This window comes from Mirounga angustirostris, unplaced genomic scaffold, assembly GCF_029215605.1.
Source record: "Mirounga angustirostris isolate CCGP_5_RB_7025 unplaced genomic scaffold, mMirAng1.0.hap1 SCAF_11, whole genome shotgun sequence".
Classification (NCBI taxonomy): Eukaryota; Metazoa; Chordata; class Mammalia; order Carnivora; family Phocidae; genus Mirounga; species Mirounga angustirostris.
Genome location: NW_026991719.1, coordinates 101,349,868 through 101,370,682, shown reverse-complemented (window position 1 = coordinate 101,370,682; position 20,815 = coordinate 101,349,868). Strand labels below are relative to the sequence as shown.

The 20,815-nt window shown below is 37.7% G+C and overlaps 1 protein-coding gene across 1 annotated transcript in view; it reads left to right on the top strand.

Annotated features, from left to right (window-relative positions):
• The window catches only part of TENM1 (teneurin transmembrane protein 1), a 785,963-nt gene that overhangs the window by 507,075 nt on the left and 258,073 nt on the right, over positions 1-20,815 (top strand). The window contains exon 8 of the mRNA XM_054509125.2: positions 7,535-7,687. Coding sequence (XP_054365100.1) covers positions 7,535-7,687 — 153 coding nt within the window. The remainder of the gene's footprint in view (positions 1-7,534; positions 7,688-20,815) is intronic.

The following is a 20,815-nucleotide window of genomic DNA, read 5'->3' as shown; positions in this document are numbered from 1 at the left end:
TCTAGAGAGGCAAGATCAGCACTGGCCAATACAAATACAAAGCAAACCACATATGTAGTTTAAAATTTCATAGTAGCCACATTCAAAATGTGAAAAGAAACAGTTGGGATTAAAGTTTTTATTTAATTGAATATATATCTAAAATATTGTCATTTCAATATGTAGTTAATATAAAAATTATTCATTGGATATATTCTATTTTTTCTTTCATACTAAGTCTTCAACTCTGACTAGCTGCACTCAGTTGCTTGGTAGACACATGTGGCAAGTGGCTACCGTGTTGGACAGTACAGACCTAGGTCATTAAGCACCCATTTCCTACTTCTACTTCTGAAGCATTCCTATGGTCTCTCTCAGGGGAATATTTTTGCCCTTTGAAAGGGAATGGAATGAGGAAGGAGCATAAGTTATAAATATTAATAGAGACCATCAGTCTTACTTAAGGGAAAAAGACCAACATCCCAACAGAGTGCAGAGAAGTAACTGCAAAGAGACTTGGAGCTTTCAGCCTAGAGAAATGTGCAAGTTAAGAAGAGCTTATTCTCCTAAAGTTAGCTTGCCTTGATATCCAAGGTGCTTGATTAAGTTTGGCGATTAGGTATGGTGAGATACTCCATTTGTTACCTTTGTAATACATTTATAATTTCAGAGCGTAGCTTTGTGCAGTTGGATAAACCAAGACGGATAATAATCATAAAATGTACAGGACTCAACTCTAAGGAATATTTGTTAGGAGAGCGTTAGGGACTGCCATTCTTAATAAGCTGAAAAGACATTATTCCTAGAATATCTGAATAGGCATACACATTCTTTCCGGCCATTGAATTTCAGTGAAGTGCGGCGATATGGGACTGGTACTCCTGGAGAGATCTGGGTCATGTCAATCTTTACTCATTGAGGATGTATATTTTTATATATGTCTTTAGGAAAAATAACTTTGACTTTGGGGCCAGGAGTACTTATATTAGACCTACTATAACCAGCATTGCTCATTTGGAGGTGTATGTTCCAGTATGTGTGATTTTAGTTTTATTACTGTCCCTCTTTTTTTGTCTTTTATTTATTTATTTAATTTTATTAACATATAATGTATTATTTGTTTCAGGGGCACAGGTCTGTGATTCATCAGTCTTACACAATTCACAGCGCTCACCATAGTACATACCCTCCCCAATGTCCATTACCCAGCCACCCCATCCCTCCCACCCCCCACCACTCCAGCAACCCTCAGTTTGTTTCCTGAGTTTTGTTACTTTCTATTCACTTGTAAGGTTTATGAGTGACCAGTTTGTGAAGTTGGTTAGAGCACAGAGATGGCACAATCATGGGTACAATCCTTCAGTTTAAAAATTTTCCTACCACTCTTCTTCCTGACTGAGTTCCATTCACATGGGGCTCCTTAGTGTTCCTCCCCTCACACATTCCACACAAAACTTAAGGGTTTTGTGTAATTGCTATTCCTTCCTCCTAGAAGGTTCTTCGACTAAATATTCATATGGCTTCACTTCATTCAAAACTAGGTTCAAATATTACCTCCTCCAAGAAGCCTTCCCTGACTAGTCTTACTTATTTTTCTTCTTCATAGCACTTATAACTACCTGACATTATTTCATTTATTTGCTTCTTTGTTTCCACACAGCTCTATTAATTATAGCATATATTTATTCATTATCTGCATGTCTTAACCCACCACCCTCTCATATGAGTTCTGGGAAGGTAGAGATTTTTTTTAAAAAAATTTAATTCACTGCTATAAACTTAGGAAAACAGTGCCTGGTACAAGTAGGCACTCAAAAAATATTTGTTGAGGGGCTCCTGGGTGGCTCAGTCGTTAAGCGTCTGCCTTTGGCTCAGGTCATGATCCCAGGGTCCTGGGATCGAGCCCCACATCAGGCTCCCTGCTCCGCGGGAAGCCTGCTTCTCCCTCTCCCACTCCCCCTGCTTGTGTTACTTCTCTCGCTGTGTCTCTCTCTGTCAAATAAATAAATAAAATCTTTAAAAAATATATTTGTTGAATTAATCTATGAATATAATTTAATACTGTCTGTTCATTACCAGCCCTACCCTTAATTCTAGCAGTTGTCTTATACTTGGGTTTGGGGAACTTGCCTCAAAATATGGCTATAAATACATAGATCTGGATGGGGATCCACTAGAAGCTAAGGACTCCGTATCTTCATCCTGCATCCAAGGCTCTTACGCAATCAGTGTGTCCTAGTTAGGCTATGTTTGTTGTTTATTTCCGATTCCCTATTGGTCAGCGAGTACCTATGGTGTCCTGGCTGTTAAATACTTTTGTTGCCTGTGCCTGTATTCCCAGTGTTCCCAATGTGCCCAGCGTATGCTTTGAAGCTATTTGTTGAATGAATTAATAAATACATCCCCATGGAAAGTACTGATATAGCTTTCTAGTGATGTATTGGTATGTCCCAAAGGTCAACATAATTTAATTTTATTGGTCTTAATATGAACAAAATATTATTTATTTCTAATAGAACTCAAAGACTGGAGTTGTTTAGTTACCTTAGTCTACCCTGCACATACTTTTTGAGTTCCTTTCTCTAATCAGCAGAGGGAGGTTCCGTTTGGAGAAGAGGAAAGACCATGTAGTCTTGCTTTGGTAGGCATAGTCTATAGCAAGTAAGTTAACTTGCATTATGTACTCATATAAATATACATTATAAATAGCTTATTGCCTGGAATGATAAAGTAAACTCAAAAAATTATAAGCTTCACCGCCCTCAAAGGGTGTTCTACTAAATGTGCCCACATCTCTTTATCTGTCTTGATTGGCTGGAAGCAGTCCAATTCATTTGATGGTGAAAAATTAATCCTTGCCTTATTATTGTGAAGTGATTCTCAGCACACGCATTTTTTTTCTGTCATTTTTGAGTGCCCTCAGGAAACTGGCTTAACTTAAAGTGTATAAAATATCCCCCTTGATCTTCAAAATGAAAACTACTATGCCTTTTGTTCTTTATGGCCAACCTAATTTCACAAAAGTAACTGAACCAAGGGAATTCAACACATTTTTAATATGGCTTCTAACATCCATCATATTCACATTATTTGGGGAACGGAGTAGACCAAATTTCCTAAAAAAAAGAAAAAACTTATAAGCCTCTTTAAATGGAGTATGTTAAACCAACCATACTTTGAGTCCTTTGCCATACTGTACCTGACTCAGAACCACTATCATTTGAGTTTCAGTGGTTTCCAATAATTGCAAGAGAAATTCATCAGGCAGCACTGGCCCTAATCCAAAGACAAGGGTAGAAACCAATTAAATGCTTAAAAGTTTTAAGGATAAATTAGGAGGTAGGTGTTAGAAATCTCTAGCTCCAACTAAAAGTGGATGAGTGATTTTTAAATAGGCTATCTGGCTAGCTTTCCTGTTCTCGGTTGCAAATCCATATACTATATATGAGTATTAGACATACAAATTAGCCCCTTTCACTCTGCCTAGGAACATAAAGGAAAATGTTAGATGGATTATGAACAGATCCACTTTTTTTTTTCCTTTCAGTCAGATTTGGTTGATGTTTAAAATTGCAATGAGAAAACAGATAAAAGGATTTCCACAGCTTCTGTCCTAGTTATTGTTTTCTTCCAACATTATCTGCCCTCGGTGACCTCATTCACTCTCACAATGTCAGCTGTTGCCCCTGTGCATATATGATTCCCCAGTCTCGTTCTAGCCTTAATACTTCACCAGAACTTCAAACCTCCAAAGCTCCTGGGTTGAGCATGACTATCTGGATAGCCCATTGGTGGGTGGAACCCAGCACCTCCAAAGATGAATTCCTTATTTCTCCCATCACCACACCCTGCCCAAACCAACTAGTCATCAGCCAACAACTAGTTCAACTAGTCATCATTCAACAAACACATCTCCAGCACCAGTTATCTGTAGCTTGTGCTGGGCTAAGTACAGAATCCCTTAACTCTATTAATCATTGCCCTATGGTTTCAGTTACTCAGGCTCAAAACCTAAACCTTGAATTCCTCCCTTTCCCTCATTTTTTTTTCTATTCTTGCCCCCAGCACATTCACATGTGTGCATGAGCATGCAGGTGCATACACATGCACGTGCACACACAACTAGTTGCCAAACCCTGAGACAACATTTATGCAATTTCTCCTTAAGGAATCTCCTTCTTTGCATTCCCACTACCACTGCCCATTATTTCTCACCTAGGCTATTGCAGTGCCATCCCAATTTGTGTTCTTGCCAAATCTTTAGGCCTCCATTTCGTCTTTCTCTACGCTAGTATTGCATTTATCTTTCCGCAAAGGGTGCTCTGATGATATCATTTCTTTACCTAGAAACCATCAGTGCTCCCCATTGCTATCAAATTAATCTTCCTAAAGAAAACTGATCATAACACTCATTTGCTCAGAAAATAGCAATGCCTCCCTGCTGCCTAATAAATTAAATCCAAATATCTAAGTGTGGCATTCAACGTCCTCCACAATATGGCCCTAATCCTCCCTTTGAGCCTTAACTTCCACTACCGTTTATACCTAACTATACTCCAGCCAACCCAGCAATTTCCTTTGCCTCAAATGCATGCTGTGCTTTGCAATGTCATATTTTGTTCAACCTGCCCCTTCACCCTACCCATTGCTGTCACCTGTCAAAGCCCTACACATATTTCAAGGTTCATCTCTAATCCTACCTCATTAAAGCCTCCCTAATCAGCCAAGCCAATTTTAATCTGTTGTTCTTTAAACCACTTTTTTTGAGTTTTTATTTTAATGCCAGTTAGTTAACATACAGTGTAATATTAGTTTAAGGTGTACAATTAGTGATGCAACACTCCCACACAGCACCCTGTGATCATCACAAGTGCCCTCCGTAATCCCCATCACCTGTTTGGAACCCCCCCCACTTCCTCTCTGGTAACCATTAGTTTGTTCTCTAGAGTTAAGAGTCTGTTTCTTGGTTTGCCTCCCTTTTTCCCCTTTGCTCATTTGTTTTATTTCTTAAATTCCACGTACGAGTGAAATCATACGGTATTTGCTTTCTCTGACTTATTTGCTCAGCATTATACTCTCTAGCTCTATCCATGTCTTTGCGAATGGCAATATTTCATTCTTTTTTATGGTTAAGTAATATTCCATCATATATATATCTATATATCACATCTCCTTTATCCATTCATCAGTCGATGGACACTTGGGCTATTTCCATAATTTGGCTATTGTTGATAACGCTGTTTTAAACATGGGGTTGCATGTATCCCTTTGAATTAGTGTTTTTGTATTCTTTGGGTAAATAACCCAGTACTGCAATTGCTGGATTGTATGGTTCTAGTTTTAACTTGTTGAGGAAACTCTATGCTGTTTTCCAGAGTGGCTTCCCCAGTTTGCATTCCCACCAACAGTGTGAGAGGGTTCCCCTTTCTTCACATCCTCGCCAACACCTGTTGTTTCTTGTGTTGTTGATTTTAGCCATGCTGACAGGTGTGAGGTGATATTTTATTCCTAGGTTGCAAGGGTGGTTCAATATTCACAAATCAATCCAACATGATACACCACATTAATAAAAGGATAAGAAACATATGACCATTTCAAGATGCAGAAAAAGCATCTGACAAAGTACAACATCCATTCATGATAAAAACCCTCAACAAAGTAGGTTTAGAGGGAACATGCCTCAACCTAATAAAGGCCATATATGTAAACCCACAGATAATATCATCCTCAGCGAGGAGAAACAGAGCTTTTCCTCTACAGTCAGGAAGAAGACAAGGATGTCCACTCTCACCACTCTTATTTAACACAGTACTACTGAAAGTTCTAGCCACACCAATCAGAAAATAAACCACTTCTTTTTTAGATTTTTTTTAAATGTTTTTATTGTTATGTTAATCCCTTAAAAATATTTTGTAAGGATTATTTTATTTGAAACTAGAGAATAAATTATTTCTTTTAAAACAAAAATTCCTCTTCCCCCAGATGGCAAACATCATCGTCCATGTTCATTATAAAAAGTATCGACAATACATAAATCCTAAAGAAGAAAATTAAAATCCTCCATAAGTCCCCATGTTGTGAACATGTTGCAATATATCCTCCCAGCCCTTTCTCTCTCCAGACATCAACATGTGTACACACACACACACATTATAGATCGTACTATTCATACTGTTAATAGCCTGATGTTTTTCATTTGATGCATCATAATTATTCCCATGCCAGTTCATAGTCTTCTGTAACATGATTTAATAACAATGTAATCTTGTATTATTTATAATATCATCAGTTATTTCATTAATCTCCTTTTGATGAATATTTAATTGATCATAACTTTCTACTAGTTTTTAAATGTTACAATGGATAGCCTTGTAGTTTGTACACATTCATAATTAACTCATAGATATGAAATTGTGGGCTAAAAGGGTAAGCCAAATTTTAAGGGTTTTTTGATAAATGGTGCCACATTACCCTCCACAAGGGTGGGTTTTTTTTTTTTAATACTCTCATGAAGAGTATATGAGAGTGCCCATTGCACTCTGATCAACACAGGTATTTTTAACCCTCTGATAGCAATTGAACCTGTATTGTGTCAATTATTCTGCATTATATTATAGTTATTTTATACCTGTATTACTTCCAACTCCTACCCTAATAAGCATCTATACTTTAACATCTGCAACAGCTATCATAGGACCTTACGCATACTAGGCACTCAGGAAACTGGCTTAGCGAAGGCCTCCCATGTTCTCGCGATAGCCTGTCCACTATTACTCTGCAGTTTCCATATACAAAGTAGAGTTCCACGACCAAGGGAAACGGGAAAGGAAGGGATAACAGTGTTGAGGAGCAGCGTCTAATCCCATTGTGGTTGCCTCACTGATGCCCCAACATCTACCACCGGGATAGCTATAGCCTCAACATTTTTTTTCATTCTTATGTTAATCCCCTACATTACATCATTAGTTTTAGATGTAGTGTTCCATGATTCGTTGTTTGTGCAGAACACCCAGTGCTCCATGCAGAACGTGCCCTCCTCAATACCCACCACCAGGCTAACCCATCCTCCCGCCCCCCTCCCCTCTAGAACCCTCAGTTTGTTTTTCAGAGTCCATCGTCTCTCATGGTTCATCTACCCCTCCCGATTTCCCCCACTTCATTCTTCCCCTCCTGCTACCTTCTTCTTCTTCTTCTTTTTTCTTTTCTTAACATATATTGCATTATTTGTTTCAGAGGTACAGATCTGAGATTCAACAGTCTTGCACAATTCACAGCGCTTACCAGAGCACATACCCTCCCCAGTGTCTATCACCCAGTCATCCCATCCCTCCCACCCCACCCCCCACTCCAGCAACCCTCAGTTTGTTTCCTGACACATTTTAACAATAGCTACTTAGAAAAGTAGTTACATGTATGATGTAGGTATAAACTCCAAGCTGCTTGGCCTAACTAAAAGAAATCTGGTCATAGCATTTTTAGGTGGAAAGGGACAGCTGGTTTAGAGACCTTCTCAGCAAGTCTGGAATAAGTTTATGTATGGCTTGTTTTCTTGCAGCAGTACATTTGTTCGGCCTGACTTGGCAGTTGCAACCAGTTGAAGGACAGCTCTATGAAAATGGAGTTAGCAAAGGGAACAGAGGGACCGAATCCATGGATACTACTTACTCTCCAATTGGAGGAAAAGTTTCCGATAAATCAGAGAAAAAAGGTACAGTGATCAAAATGATTGATTTATTATTGATTACTTTTCTTCTAATTTGGTCATTAGAACCAAAGCTGGGATGGTTTCACTTCACATTAAATCTCATGATCACTCAAAAGAAGTACTCTCCGTGGACAGAATAAATACATGTAAATGTCTTATGAAAGCAAATTTTCCTTTCTCTAGTGCCTTGAGTATAAACCAATTAAACTTTTCAAATATGTAGGCAATTTTGAAAATAGATAAATATTTACAGGATGGAGGTTTCAATACAAAGGAAATTGCATTTTGCATATAACTACCCTGAAGCAACATGGGATTTTGATTAAGTTCTCTGTGTCCAAGTCCAGCATTTATATACAACATTTTACAAAGGGTATATGGAAATTTCTTCTGTTTATAATAAGAAAAAGCCTTTTATACTTAATATAAGGGTGAATGTTTATGTCAAAGTGGGGAAACATGAATTTTTTTCTAGTTGGGGAACATGAATTCTTCGCAGTTGGAGAAAAGAAAAAAGTACTCTGAGTATTGAATTGTTAAATTTAACTAACGTAAGCTTGAGCTACCTGACTTATTTACAATAAATGTCTCTCCCAACTCTCCAGCACTCCCAACATCTTATTCACATTGAGTGATCTTAGTCTCAATATACAAGTATTGAAAATAGCTGAAAGTTTCTATTATGATTTCTCTTGAAATAGGAGTCAGCACACAGGGACTCAAACAATGTAAAATTTCAGGATGTCAATTCCAAAAGCAGAAATTGAAAACAGAACATAGAGCCAGCACAATCTTAAATATTTTTAGGAGATCACATACAAACCGATGAATGAATGAATGACCCAAAGAAACCCTACCCTCAAGAAACTTAACATTTTATAGGGGTGATAAGACAGTCTTATTTTGGCTGATGAGTTACAAACAAGATACTTGGTTTTGTAGTTGCTTTAGTCACTAATCTTTACTTGTGTTTTTAGTGTCTTTTGGGGGTTATTTGTAGGGTTTGCTGTTTTGTTTTTGTTTGTCTTTGAAAATGTAATTCTCCTTTGGTCTACACTTCAGTAAAAATTCATGCTTAGGTTTCAGGAAAACATGATTTGTTCTAGTTTTTGATTCACAATGCAGCTTGCTTTACGTCCTTGTTTAGAAATACTGTCTTGAGCCTGGGCTGACCTTTCCCAGCAATTCCATTGTTGCTGCTGAGAGGGGCTGAGGGTCAGAGATGACAGAGGAAAGGGTCTGAGTACACTTGGACTCGAGGTTTCTCTCCCTTATCTTCTTTCTTACTCTTTGATTCCTTTACATGTGCAAGTGCAAGGGCCACCATTTTGTGCCTAGGGGGTTTCTTGCCATTCACACTTGAAAATCATGAGTGATCTGTTTGAGGAAAATGAAACACACAAGACAGAAGATCATCACATAGTTGTTACCAGAGCGTACTCATTTGTTTACTCTAATTCAGACATCTCTAATTCCCTTCCACAAAGTACAGTTGACCCTTGAACACCATGGGCTTGAATTGCCCAAGTCCTCTTCTCTACAGATTTTTTTCAATAAATACAGCACAGGACTGGAAATGAATTTTCTCCTCCTTATGATTTTCTTAATAACATTTCTTTCCTCTAACTTACTTTATTGTAGGAAAACAGTATATATAACATGAAACATATAAAATCTGTGTCAATCAACTGTTTATGTTATTGGTAAAGCTTCTGGCTAATAGTCAACTATTAGTAGTTGAGTTTTGGGGGAGTCATAAGTTATACAAGGATTATTTGACTGCATGGGGTTGAGAGGGAGGGGATGGGTGCCCCTAACCCCAGTGTTGTCCAAGGGTTAGCTGGAGTTTGCTGACGATGACTGAAATTTATTGCATAATTAACCGTGTGCCAAGAATCACTCCAGACATTTCACATGTATTATATCATGAAGGTAACATTATGGACCTCATTTTCAAAAAAAAAAAAAAAAACAGAGACACAAAGAGGTTAAGTAACTTGCCCGAGTTCACACAGCTAGAAACTGGCGGTCTGATTTCGGAGCCTTATCTCCACACTGTACTGAAATCCACACACGAAACGTATATGAAAACCACAAAAGACACTTTACCCAATGAAAGCAAAGCCCCAGAGTCTATCCATGATGGCTTTTAGAGAAATGCTATCCAGCTATATTTTAATGTGTTGTAATGAGTTTCATAAATGAAAAACTATTTTTAAATTTCTGCTCAATTATAACAACAAACAGGCCAAACCAATTTCAATTTAATACTTTATTAAGAAACATTAAGGGTTGGTGCCATATATAGCAAGTTGTTATCTTAAACTGACTTTCTGTGGCAGTCTGAACCAAACCTTAACTGTAACTGCACATCATGGTTCTGCTGTATTAGGTCTTTACTGCATATCACTCAGTGAGTAAAAACAGCTCCTGTTTTATAATGCCATGTGTATACTAAACCAAATCTTGCAGAAGATGTAATATACCTAGAAGGATATTTTCAACTGGTCAGCTGTATCCTGTTATGATTTTCTAGACATCACACACCCCATAAATACAGTTGTAGAAGCTTGTCTTAATGATGCTGTGTTCATTAAAATATAAAACTAAAAACCAGATAATCTTTTTTACATTGTTTTCCTCACTCTCCTAGAGGACTGGGCATTGTAGTGCTGTGGTTAAGATCCTGGACTCTGGGGGCACCTGGGTGGCTCAGTCGGTTAAGCGGCTGCCTTCGGCTCAGGTCATCATCCTGGGGTCCTGGGATCAAGCCCCACATCTGGCTCCCTGCTCAGCAGAGAGCCTGCTTCTCCCTCTCCCTCTGCCTGCCACTCTGCCTACTTGTGCTCTCTCTTTCTCTGTCAAATAAATAAATAAAATCTTTAAAAAAAAAAAAAAAGATCCTGGACTCTGGAGTCAGACAGATCTGGCTTTGAACACTGACTGTGTCATTTCCTGGCTCTCCAGCCTCAGGCAATGAATTGGTACAACCTTGCTGAACTAATATCTTCATCTGCAGCACAAATAATAATAGTACCTGTCTCATAAGTTGGTTGTGAGGAACAAGTGAGATAATAGTTGTAAAACTCAGTGCAAGACACACAGTTAAATTTAGCCGTAATTATTATTGGACCAAATGATTGGAAAATTACCTTGAGTTTATTGACATCCCACTAGGTACTGTAGGTCCCACTTCAAACTGCTATCAGCTTTTCCACAAATGATGGCCTTCTTGGGATTTAGATGTTTTCCCTTTTTAAAGTTTGAGTTCTCTTTACTTAACAATTTAACATCTATTATTTTGTAATCACCATCACCTTCATCGTCAAAGTGATGGATAAATAGAATGGCACTGTAAAAAAAATCAGATTCTTCTGGAATTGGTTCCCCATTAACAGTAGTTATATATATCTGCTTCTCCTTAGGAGATTAAAGAATTTTCTCGCAACTTAGTTTTCCAAATGAAAGAAAACCGAATATTTGATTATAGACATTTAGCATGCTAGCATTTTATTTCTGAAATGTACTTGAATAATTTGAATTTAATTTCAAAAAGAAGACATAAGTCACAATCACATATTGGAATCTATCAGGAAAGCCAGCTGTTGGTTGTTCTGTAAACATTTATAGAATTGAAAGCATTATACTAAAACAGCCCCTACTACCTTAGAAGCTTACCAACTAGTCATAACTCTTTCTCTTTAATAAACATTATGTAACAACTACTTTAAACAGAGCAGAGAAGAGAAAAAAGTAAAAGACTTAGTCTCAGACCTGAGTCACATAACATCCATAAATGGAACTAAAAATAATTACAATGTAATTTATCAACTAATATGGAATGTTAAAATCTTAAACATTATCAAATCCAGTGTCTTTTTTTAAAGATGAAGAAACTGAGGGCCAGAAAGGTCAAGAACACACAGAGAGATCTGAACTAGACCAGAGGACATTTGATGGCACCTCTTCTGTTTTCTCATCTATTATTGAAATAATGTAACACAGACTAAACATATAAATTGCTAAAGACATTTTCTAAGGAAATACCAAAGACAAAAACTGAATGGGTAGGGAAATTGATTTTATTCAGGCTATTGCAATAAGGAAAGCATTCTAGATCGGAAGATCAGAGTGTCTGAGCAAAGTGGATTTTGCCTTAGACTTTCTAGGAGGAGTGGATAAGGAACGTGTGGGATGATTTACAGTTGGGATTATCTTGTACTCAGGGGAAGTCTCAGTCAGCTGAGCAGGAAATGTCTATGTCTGCATCTGGCTAGTTGAAGGAGAACAAATAGTTCTAATCTCAGCTAATTATTTATGAGACAAAGAACAAGCAACTGGAGGGTCTGTATCTGGTCGTTCATTAGGCTCCAGCAAAAGGGGAAGGGTCCATCTTTGGCCTTGTTATAGGCCAACAAAGGAGTCTTCTGCAGTTCTTATGGGAGCATGGGAAAGGGTAGACAGAGCTCCATATCTAGTAAGTCATAGGGGAGAGGGTTTTTAATGGGGTAATTTTTGTGTTTTGCTTGTTGGCTTTGCAGTAAGCCATTTCCTAAAACATAAAAGAGTGAGGGGGTTTTGGAAGACAAAAGGTTGGGAGGGTTTCTTAACCAGCAGTTTTCCAGGAGCATAGGGCTCAGGTAAAGTCCAACATTGTCAGCCATCATCTGAATAAGGAAGAAGTTTATCAGGTAGTCCACGGTACTGAATTCCTGCAGGTTGGATGCCAAAATAGAGCACGAGAACAGAAAGGGGGGATGGGGACACAGAGCTAAAGGATACTCAAGTCAGCTTTTATCTCCTTTATAATTTTTGCGAAAGTCTGGGCTTGGGGGAAAGCGGCATTTCTCTTAAATTCATTCTATAAGATCTGTCTCCACAAAGTTGAAGGGGGAGGGGAAAAGGTATTTTCTAGTTCATTGTCTGTTGAATATATGACCATAGAAATAACATATAGCTGATTGATATGACACAGCATACAACCTGTCATGAAGATGCTTTAGCCCAGACCAAGCAATGACTAGAGCTTCACCTCTCTGTGCTCCAGTTCCTTATCTGAAAAAGGAGGGAGTTGGCTTTGTTCAGGCTGAAAAATAATTTTTCCTCTAATCTTCAGGTTCTTGGCTGAGGCACCCACCTACCCCTGCTGAATTAAAAAAAAAAACAAAAAAAAACAGATTAACAGGGAAGGAGAAAAACAAGTTTGATAACATGTACGCCCCTTTCATACACAGGAGAGACCCAGGAAAACGGAGTAACTCCTGGAATGGCCCAGGCCACCACCTTAAATACCATCTCCAGCTAAAGACAGAAGATGTTGAGGGTGGGGGGAGCCATCTATAGGAGGCTGTCAGACAAAGCACAGTGAGCTAGAGTATGGCTGGTAGGCAGATTTAAGTCCTCTCCTTCTCTACTGATGAGTTTCTAGAGATTTAGGCACATCTGCGTGGTACAGAAAGGTTGACACCCTTACACATGGTGATTTCCCTTATAAATGTAAATGTCTCCTCACAAAAGGGGAACCTCTACATGGTTTTTCTATGTCTGCTGTTTCTTCAAGATGATCCTTCTGTCAAAGAATCATATTGTGAGGGGCAAATTCTGCTCTCCTCCAGCTTTAAAACTTTTAGGGAGTGGAGGAAGGATAGTGGGCCGGGAAACACACTTTGCAATTTATATCTTACCCAGAAAGCACAAATGAAAAACAGATAAAAGCCACATCTCTCCAGATAAAATGGGAGGGGGGTCAGATTCCTGCCACACTTCCCCCTGCCTTCCCCTTTCCTTTCTTTGCCCTCCATTCTCCTCCCAGCTGCTAAAGCTTTGTAAAACAAGGGGTGATACTCCATGGGACTGGCTTATCTCTAAGGTCCCCTCCAGCTGTGTACATTATGAGTCAGTGAATTCAAATTCTGCAGTTAAGGAAGAACAATTAGCCATTCCAAATAAAAGTGGACCTGATTTGGCAAAAGGCGTGTACACTCCTGGAAAATGGTTGAAATGTATGTCTGTAAAATGTGTAATCCATTTGCCATTTAAATCACTTGCAGAGAATTCTGTTGTAATTCAAATAATTAATTGCCAGTTTTCTGCCTTATAAGTTTGGATTTTTGACATATATGTAACAACAGTCTGCACTTAGAGAGCATTTACAGTTTCAAAATAATGTCTTTTATTCATATACCAGTTTTATGCTGTAGCAGCTATTGTTACCCTTGTTTTACACTTGAAAAGGAAAACACAAGAAGCTTAAGAGACTTGGCTTGCGTAATAGCCATAGCTACATTGGGTAGCTGAAAGGAGGATCTAGTCTTTCCTTAGTGTTAGCTCAAGACCCTTCTTTGAGCCTCTTCCTTCTTCTTTTAAAACTTCTTTTCTCAAGGCCAGTTGTTTAAGTAACAGCTGTCTTGATTAAAAATCTGCATGCATACAGTCAAATGTATATCTTTTCCGTAAGAGTACTTTGCAAATCTTATATTTCCCTTCAAAGACCTGAGTTCAGCGAGACTCTCTCTCCTCCTCAAAGCAGAACACACGCACCTTGGGAATGGAAAGTTAACAGCCCAAACTTACCTTTCATGAACTTTCATTGTAGACGTAGCTAGAGAGGGGTGTGTGTGTGTGTGTGTGTTGCTTGTTTTTTGGCTTTGTTGTTGTTGGGGTGTTTTGTTTTATCTGCGGCATATTTGTTATATTGGAGGCAATTTATTCAATGACAATTGCAGACCATAAATAAAAGCTTGAATTTCGGATTTACTTGTAGTTTCACTGACCTTTACTTTGCAGACCCAGCCAGTAGGTAAAGATTCATTTTGTGGTACAAAAGTGAAGAACTGCACCAACCCCACCCAGGTAATCACTGTGCATTCAGATGGAACATAGTCCTGCAGTATAATTCTGTGGTTCTTCAATATTGGTTCATAGGACATGTGGATATTAAAATGCACTCAGCTGCCCTTTGAGTCAACCCATAGTTTCAGTATCTTTTACTTAAAGGATATTAGAGCCCAGGACATTGTGGTAGAATTGGGAATAATTCATATAAGCACAACAAACCACATGAATAAAATAGTAGTAATGCAGTAACAAAGACAACAATGTTGGGAGTGTAACATTATTATTTTTAAAGATTGATGGCAAATTACAGTAAATGTTTCCTATAATGCTATATAGATGTTTCTCTAATACATGGTTTCAGGGGGCCCAGCTAGAGTGTTGCAGCTTGTTTTCAACTATATTAAATCACTTTATCAATATACTTCAGTTTTAACAAAAGCTTTTCTAAAGCATACTGGAGACCTGACTTCTAAAACAGATTTATGGAAAGGGTTCGCTATGCTAAAAGGCAAACATATTTACGGTATAAAAAATTCATGTTAAATGTTCTTGGTCATATATGTTTAATGTTTCCTTCTTGTTTCATTTTAATCCTCATTTTACTTTTGTTTGTTTGTTTGTTTGTTTAACTAAATAACACCTTTCCTGTGGAATGTATCTACCTCGTGGTCCTTCTAGCCTAATAGTATACATCTGACAGGGGCGCTAAGTGGTGTGCTATGGAATGGCATATTGATCCTCCTGGAATAGTCCTTCTAAAGTTAGGGGATCTTCCCAGAACATCTTTATACTATCATAGTTTTTTAAAATTTTTTTAAATTTTTATTTATTTGAGAGAGGCAGAGATAGCGAGAGAGAGCATGAGCAGGGAGAAGAGGGAGAAGCAGGCTCCCCACTGGGCAGGGAGCCCAATGTGGGGCTCAATCCCAATGTGCGGCTCAATCCCAAGACCCCGGGATCACGACCTGAGCCGAAGGCAGACGCTTAACTGACTGAGCCACCCAGGTGCCCCTACCATCATAGTTTTTTGAGAGAAACAGTACATTGTAGAAATTTACCAGCCATGTGTGTTCCTAATTCTGTTGAGCATCTGTTTATATCTTTCTGCCTATATTATTTTTGGAGGAAGTTCAAACATTTACTAGCTTTTGCATGAAGTCAAAGGTGATTCTTGTATGTAAAATTTGTTTTTGTTTTTTTGTTTGTTTGTTTTAATTTGTTTTTGAAAACAAAATCTTAGAGTTCCTGGATTTAATGCACACAGTTCCTGTGTCCATTATATATCCCACCAAAGGTATCTTGACCACAACTGTACATAGATACCATATTCCCATTGCCAGTGGCTCAGAGAGCAGGAAGAATAAAAGCAGAAAGTTAGATTGTAGGAGAAATGATTCTTGACTACCCCAACCTCTCCATGAAAATAATAGCAAGGGAAGAAAAATGAAATCTTAGTATTTACAAGCATAGAAGTTCATGATTTTTAGTGCTATATGAGTCAAGATGCTATTTTAACTGTACTAAGTACTATGGAACGCTCACAAATGAAGCAGAAGACATAGCTTTTGCCCTTGAGAAACATCCTATTCAACAGGAGAGCTGGAGGAAACACACATACATGCACACACAATGCAAAGTAACATGCAACCAACTGGTGTACAGAAATAGAAATAGGATGGTTAGGTTATTAAGGGGATTAAAAGACAAAAGATGAAAAGATGATTGTTTATCACAGAAGTAGTTTGAGCTGGGCCTTGAGAAACCAGAAAAATCAATCCAAGTTGACCTTAAAGAGCGCATATTTAGGAGAATGGACTAATAGAGTAGTGGGGGGAAATGCAGATGGTAATAGCCTAAGTGGTAAATGGATAATGAAGCAATAGAGGCAGCAGATGGAGACAGCTTGGCAAGGAAAGGAAGGAGATAAATAGTATGATAACTAGATGAAGGGGCAGTTGGGTCATTTTAGTTTTGTTTTTTTTTTTTTTAAAGAGAGACTTGTGCTTGTTTGAAGACAAAGAATAAGAAACCAGTAGAGAGGGAGACATTGAGGATGCCAGTAAGAAAAGAGAGAGTGAAGGGACCAAAGTCTGGACAGGAGAAAAGATGAAGGAGGAGCCTCAGAGAGAAACTGGGACACGGAATTTTATGGCACACTGAGTATGAGAGAGGCATTTTGCTATTACGGAAATAAGAGAGGTAGGAGTTCCAAAAGAGGACCCAGTAAGTGTTCCATAGATGCTCCTACCTATTCCAAGTTCATATTACTATTGTTGTTATTATTGGTTTTTTAAAAGATTTTATTTATTTATTTGAGACAGAGAGAGAGTGTGAGAGAGAGAGAGCATGAGCGGGGGCGAGCAGCAGAGGGAGAGGGAGAAGCAAACTCCTTGCTGAGCAGGGAGCCCGACGTGGGGCTCGGTCCCAGGACCCCAGGATCATGACCTGAGCCGAAGGCAGATGCTTCACCGACTGAGCCACCCAGGCACACCAGTATTATTGTTACTATGTGTTGTGAGTCTTGCTTGTGAGAAGAAGTTTTAATCTGATATTATTGAAGATTTTCCAGGTTCCTTAAAGATAGAAATTAAAGGTGATAGCAAATACAACAACCCATGAGAACTGGTGCCTCTGCAGGCTGCTGCTTTTTCCTGAGGCCTGGAACAAGAAGTTGTATAACCCCCTTATGACTCTCAACTATGGGATAGGTGGGTCATAATATAATTACCTTTATTAAATGCCCGGTAAGTAGACATCAAGATTTTAGACAGCCATGACTGCCCTGTCCTCTGGGAACTTACATTCTAAGATACAAAAGGGGGTGCTGGATAAATTGAGCCATGACCAGCCCTCCTGCCACCATTCCAAAGTCCAGAAGGATGTGATGATGATAATCTACATATAACTAACGTCTAACATTGTATAAAAATATAGAAAATAGGCACCCTTACTGTGCGCTACCGATTACATGTTCCAAAATACTGACCAGGAGACAGTTCAGCTTCTAGGTAGATGACCATCTAAAACCACTTGGAAACACATCAAAACTCTTATGACAGGTCATGATAGTTTGTGTGTGTGTGTGTGCAGGCTCTGCATGCCAATTTAGAGCTTAGAACCATATCTTTTGGAACAGCTTTGTTAATTTACATACTATATAATTCACCAATTTAAAGTGTATAATTCGGCAATTCTTAGCATATTCAGAGTTGTGTAGCCATCATCACTATTTAATTCTAGAATATTTTCATCACACCGAAAAGAAACCTCATAGGCATTGGCATTTACCCCATATCCCTACTTCTCCCCAGCCCCTGGCAACCACTAATCTATTTCCTGTCTTTATAGATTTTCCTATGTGTACATTTTATATAAATGGAATTATATAATGTATATTCTTTTGTATCTGGCTTCTTTCAGTTAACATAATGTTTTCAAAGTTCGTCCATGTTGTGGCATGTATGGATACTTCATTCCTTTTTATGGTTGAATAATATTCCACTGTGTGAGTATACCATATTTTGTTTATCCACTCATCAACTGATGGACCTTTTGTGGATTTTCACTTTTTTTGACTATTATAAATAATGATGCTATAAGCATTCATGTACAAGTTTTTGTGAGAACACCTGTTTTCAGTTTTTTTGAGAGGCCAGGGGCAAAAGGGTGCCAATTTCTCCACATTTGTTAACACTTGTTATTGTCTATCATTTTTATTTTAGCTATCCTAGCAGGTATGAAGTGGTATCTCATTGTGGTTTTAACTTGCATGTCCTTGATGACTAATGATGCTGAGCCTCTTTTCCTGTGTTATTGGCCATTTGTATTTCTTCTTTGGAGAAACGTCTATTCGATCCTTTGCCCATTTTTCAATTGGTTTATTTGTATTTTTATTGGTGAGTTGGTAAGTCTTCTTAATGTATTCTAGATACAAGCCTCTTTTCCAATATATGATTTGCAAATATTTTCTCCCATTCTGTAGGCAGTCTCTTGACTTTCTTGATGGTGTCCTTTGAGGCACAAAAGTTTAATTTTGACAAAGTCAAATATATCTATTTTTTCTTTTGTTTTATGTGCTTTTGATATCATATCTAAGAACCTATTGTCAAACTCCAGATCACAAAGATTTATGCCTGTATTTTCATCTGAGAATTTTATAGGTTTAGTTCTTAAATGTAGATATTTGGTCCATTTTGAGTTAATTTTTGTATATGGTATGAGGGATTGGTTCAACTTCACTCTTTTGTTTGTGGATATCTACTTGTCCATCACCACTAGTTGAATTTCTTTCCCTCATTGAATTGTCTTGGTGCCCTTGTTGAAATTCGGCTGACCACAAATATGATGTTTTATTCCTTAACTCTCAATTCTACTCCATTGATCTATATATCTATTGTAATACCAGTATGATTACTGAGGCTTTGTAATAAGTCTTGAAACCAGGAAGTGTGAGGCCTCCAGTGTTTTCCTATTTTTTTAAGATTGCTTTAGTTATTATGGATTCCTTGAATTTCCAGATGAATTTTAGCTCAGCTTGTGTATTTCTGGAAAATAGGAGTTAGAATTTTGATAGGGATTGCGTTGAATCTGTCGATCAGTTTAGGAAGTATTGCCATTTTAATAATAGTAAATCTTGTAATCCATGAATATGGATGTTTCCATTTATTTAGGCCTTCGTTAATTTCTTTCAGTGATGTTTTGTATTTCTGTGTACAAGTCTTACAACTTTTTAAAAAAAGATTTATTTATTTTAGAGAGGGAGAGAAAGTGCGCAAGCCAGTGTGAGCTGGGGGCAGGGAGGGGCAGAGGGAGAAGGAAAGAATCTTCAAGCAGACTCCCCACTGAACATGGAGCCCAATCTGGGGCTCCATCCCAGGACCCTGAAATCATGACCTGAGCTGAAACCAGAAGTTGGACACTCACACAACTGAGCCACTCAGGCACCCTAACTTGCAGCTTTTTTTGTTAAATTTATCTCTAAGTTTTTTAATTTTTTTTTGATGATATTATAAGTGGAAATCCTTTCTTTAATTCCCTTTTTTGACTTTTCATTGCATGGTCCATATTTATTCATTAACCTTTGAATACGTTTGTTTTTGTTTTTGTTTTTTTGCTAGTGGCAATATTATATTCTTTTATGGAGATCTTTTATACCATGTTGACCCATGACTCTGAGTCAGTGTTTAAATATGCAAAAATGTGATGATAAATTTGAGTTTTATATCGATTCAAGTTTTCACCAAAGAAATTCAAAGACATTGACCACTTCATGTACCATTGGTAATAATCCACAGACTGAGATTCTACAAACATAATTTGTGTTTCATTGTGTGAGATTGTATATCAAGTCAGGAGAGCCTGAAATTTGGAAACTAATGTTTGTAAATACTATTTAATGGTCATTATAACACACCAGAAGAACTGAAATTTTAAAAAAAATTTTAGGAAAATGGAAATCCTTATGACAGAACTTAAGTACTTCTAAAAATCAGAGAATTGAGTCTTTTAAACAATAATATGTTCAACAAACAGATATACAGGGTCAAAATGCAATTCAAAATTAGTCTTTTAATTAATGGTGAGATTTTAACAAAACAATTTCACTTCCATCTGAGATGTATGTAATACTAGATGAGCTACTGTACTGGAATCTGAAGTCTTTCAGTGTCTGGACATAATTGTTTACACTTACACACTAATGTATTTCTCAAGTGTAATATTTGCTAATGGACTTTTCCACACAATCAGCTATCTATTATCAGTGTCAAGAAGGCAGGGGTATTTTATTTCTAAACATATTTTATTCACAGTTAATTCCCAAAGGCCTTTGTGTGGAGATGTTTCAGTTCTTCCTCCCACTAAACCTTGTACTGAAATGTCAAAGTAAATGATCAACATTACTAAGTAAATCATCAAAATTACCATTTTATTAATTCATCCAAACAATATTTACCAAGTACCTACTATGTACAAGGTTCATTCTTCCTTTTCTTTCTCCTGCATACTCCTGGGTTATAGAACTGAAATAAAAAGCATGTGTAATACACAATCTGGAAAATCTCTCCCTGAAGAACTGAGAGTTGAATACATATTTTTCTTCAACAGTTCATGTAAAGAAAATTATACATGGCTACTTAGATGGGAAGGGTAGGATAGGTTCTCACTGTCCCCTTTATATCTCTTGGCAGCTTTTGATCACAGGGATTAGGGGTTCATTTTACCTCCCCATTTTTTCCAAGCTCTGATACTCTAAATTTCATAATGATCTGTTAACTGTGAAACAATTATTATGTT